The sequence below is a fragment of the Branchiostoma belcheri genome, unplaced genomic scaffold (genome assembly GCF_001625305.1).
Source record: "Branchiostoma belcheri isolate BF01 breed outbred unplaced genomic scaffold, Haploidv18h27 scaffold64, whole genome shotgun sequence".
Classification (NCBI taxonomy): domain Eukaryota; kingdom Metazoa; phylum Chordata; class Leptocardii; order Amphioxiformes; family Branchiostomatidae; genus Branchiostoma; species Branchiostoma belcheri.
Genome location: NW_017804287.1, coordinates 915,684 through 918,875, shown reverse-complemented (window position 1 = coordinate 918,875; position 3,192 = coordinate 915,684). Strand labels below are relative to the sequence as shown.

The following is a 3,192-nucleotide window of genomic DNA, read 5'->3' as shown; positions in this document are numbered from 1 at the left end:
TATATATCCAGTAGAATGTATCCTCTACCTTAGATATATCAAATCTTGATTGATTTATGTATATATTGAACCAGATTATGAAATGTATCATTTCAGCTATCTTTATTAATCAGTTGTCATTTAGTCATGTTTTGTACTAGAAGAAACATCTTGTAGTCTTAAAGTTTAGGTTATGTTGATATTACTAAACATACTATTAAAGACTAGAAGCGTTTGTGGTATCTAAATCATTTCCGTATAAAAGCTGTCTTAACAAGATGCATTAAAGAACGCAAACCAGACTTACAGGACTTGAAATCCCACCTTCATAATTATGCAGGATGATACAGGTAAAATTGGGGGAGGGGGCAGCCTGTGCCGATATTTCTTATGTCTACCTGCACCTAATCTACAATAGCCTACATGTACAGTGTTGTATGTACCAGGCCCGGGTTAATAACATAGGCGTAGTTTGTGTATTTATTGGTACCACCTGTATTTTGAATGGGGTCTAAAGAAATAGTAACGGTTTCCAGTATGATCCATACTAGTACTTACTAAATTCAGAATGGTGCAGGTAGAACTTATCTGGCGTCATTTTCTATGTAATATAACCTGACCCAGGGCCAATAAGCAGAAAAAGGGCATTTCGACCCTTGCTAAATTATGTTTCATTTAACCTGGGTGGATTCAAGAAATTCATTTTCCAGCAATGGTTTCCTCTAAACTTGCCGATACGTTGCTTTCAAACCCTAATCTAAATCAATTACGTCTTGCCGACTTATACTATCATTGATGTACTCTTTGAACTCGACAGTGGACTTGGACAGAGACCTTGCTTAATATCACAACAATCATGTCGACGCAAATAAGAGCGGAAAGTTTTACTATAAAAAAGTAACTTTATTCACACAACCACATCAAACAAATCATTGCAAACAAACTGAACTAACAATTGGTTCTCGTATTCGTGAGCACTGACACTGCTTTGAGACATTTTAGGTTTTCCCAATTTGGTTACTCCCCTCAAGTTTTGGATTTAGTTTCCGGCACACAAAATATCGTCCACTTTAATCTTATTTACATTGTGTACAAAATCGCTCGAAAGTTTTGCATCTCAAAGTGCTAAAACAGTCCGTTGCCGATCGTTTTTACTTGGCGGTGTTGCTGGTGTACTTGGTGACGGCCTTGGTGCCCTCGCTGACGGCGTGCTTGGCCAGCTCGCCCGGCAGCAGGAGTCGCACAGCGGTCTGGATCTCCCGGCTGCTGATGGTGGAGCGCTTGTTGTAGTTCGCCAGGCGGGAGGCTTCGGATGCTACCCTCTCGAAGAGATCGTTGACGAAGGAGTTCATGATGCCCATGGCTCGCGCCGAGATACCGGTATCGGGGTGGACCTACAAAGGGTCGGAATAGAAATTTAAGAAAATGTTCACACAAAGTAGAAAAACCTGAACATAAAAGTAAAAATGTTTTCGCCCTAAAATGTCCTAATGAATAGGAAAAAAATAATCCTATGCAAGACCACGTGCGATCGGGTGAATGCTTGTCACAAAAACACTCATGCACTGAGGTACAATTCCGAAAATAATGTGTAATCAAGAATTTTAGAATTTTCTGGCTTCTACAAAAGCGTGAGGTGAATGCGAAACATTAATATCTAAGTACAACAGTAAGTTCTTAGAGCTAAAATTTGTCACTAAAGGAAATTCGAAGCCAAGAAGTCAAATTTTGTGCAAGACCACGTGGCGTACGCGAAAATGAATTCCGACAAAAACTTCAACCACGGTGCCATGCTAAAATTAAAAAAAAAAAACTGGAACTGCCGTACCTGTTTTAACACCTTGAAGATGTAGGTACCGAAGCTCTCTTTCCTCTTCCTCCGGCCGGATGGCTTGCCGGGCGGCCTGCCAGCCTTGGTCATCGCCTTGGTTCCTCCGGACTTTCCGGCTGCCGGTTTCTTCGCGGACGTACGCGCCATCGTTCCGTATTCCGGATAGAAGTCACGAAGGATACACAGTCTGGAAAAAAAGTCAAGCTACCATGAGGATATTTCATAAACGATAGCTTTTAAGGACAGTAAATCCGCAGTTATGTTTCCTTCGACATACTCCAACAGTTTTGAAACAGCACAACCAGTAGCAACCGAATTTTACCTACCAAGGTTGTAGACGGCAAAACTTCACCACCCGTGTCAACGGAAGGAAGGGAGAGAGAGAGATTTCAGCTTTGCTGTTGCAATTTATAGGCCACAGTGGCCAGGTGTTGGTTTCACAGGTGGGCTACAGGTGTGTCTTGGCCACACCTGAGTAAATGATTACTTTAGCGCCTTCTCGGCTGTTGATTGGTTGGTAGGGACTGGTCTCGCGTGCTATTGGATAACTCATTAATTGACTGTCGCGAGAAAATGGTACCGGTTACGCCAGTGCCTTCGCGGCTTTTGATTGGTTGATAGCAACTTGAATCGCGTTATTGGATATTGCTTGTTTATTGGGCATGCAAAATGGCGGCCAAGCAGACGCCGGGCGCGGGTGCTGCTGGGTAGGAACGAATGTTGAATATACACACGCTCAAAGTTTCTATTCCTTTTTAAGTGACTGCATTGTATGCTGTGTAGCTAACCTTTATTTGGTTATCAAACTAATGACAACGAATTGTAAAGGATGCATATCAAGCAGTTCAGGTTACATTTTGTATTTGAGACAAGCATTTTGCCCCCCCCCCCCCGAAGCCAAGAAGTATTCTTTTCCGGAAAGAGCCTCAAGATATTTCTTTCATTACACAAACAATATCAGGTAAATGTTAATCATTTTACCAGACAAGTGTATTTATCATTTTGTTGTATGGTAGTCTGTCATTTTGAAGTTTAATGGTTTATACTTTAACCGTTTTTACCACCGTATTCTGTAATAAGGGTAACTATCGCCACTTGCAGTAATGACGAAATATCTGATTTGCATATAACGACAGCATGTAACCATCAGTACTGTCCGTCACAATATTAACAGTTTAACCAATGATAGCGTGGCAGTTAGCAGTTCAACCAATGAGCGAGTAGCTGCATGTACTACATGTCACATATTTGCATTTCTGTGTTTTATTTTGCATTTCTAGGAGGTGGGAAAGGCTATGCGATCGCTCGTATGGTAAGAATATTACTAGTATTTACTCGCCTATACACGCATACAAGTTGCCGTTGTTGCCCGTGCGTTGCAA

General features: G+C 41.5%; 1 protein-coding gene across 1 annotated transcript; it reads right to left on the bottom strand.

Annotated features, from left to right (window-relative positions):
* Window positions 1–861: 861 nt before the first annotated feature.
* LOC109483405 (late histone H2B.L4-like) lies at window positions 862–2,247 on the bottom strand. The gene is made up of 3 exons (XM_019786415.1): window positions 2,137–2,247; window positions 1,808–1,997; window positions 862–1,373 (listed from the first exon to the last, which is right to left on the bottom strand). Exons 2-3 carry the CDS (start codon window positions 1,955–1,957, stop codon window positions 1,131–1,133), a joined length of 393 nt encoding a protein of 130 aa, XP_019641974.1. The 5' UTR covers window positions 1,958–1,997; window positions 2,137–2,247; the 3' UTR covers window positions 862–1,130.
* Window positions 2,248–3,192: the final 945 nt, after the last annotated feature.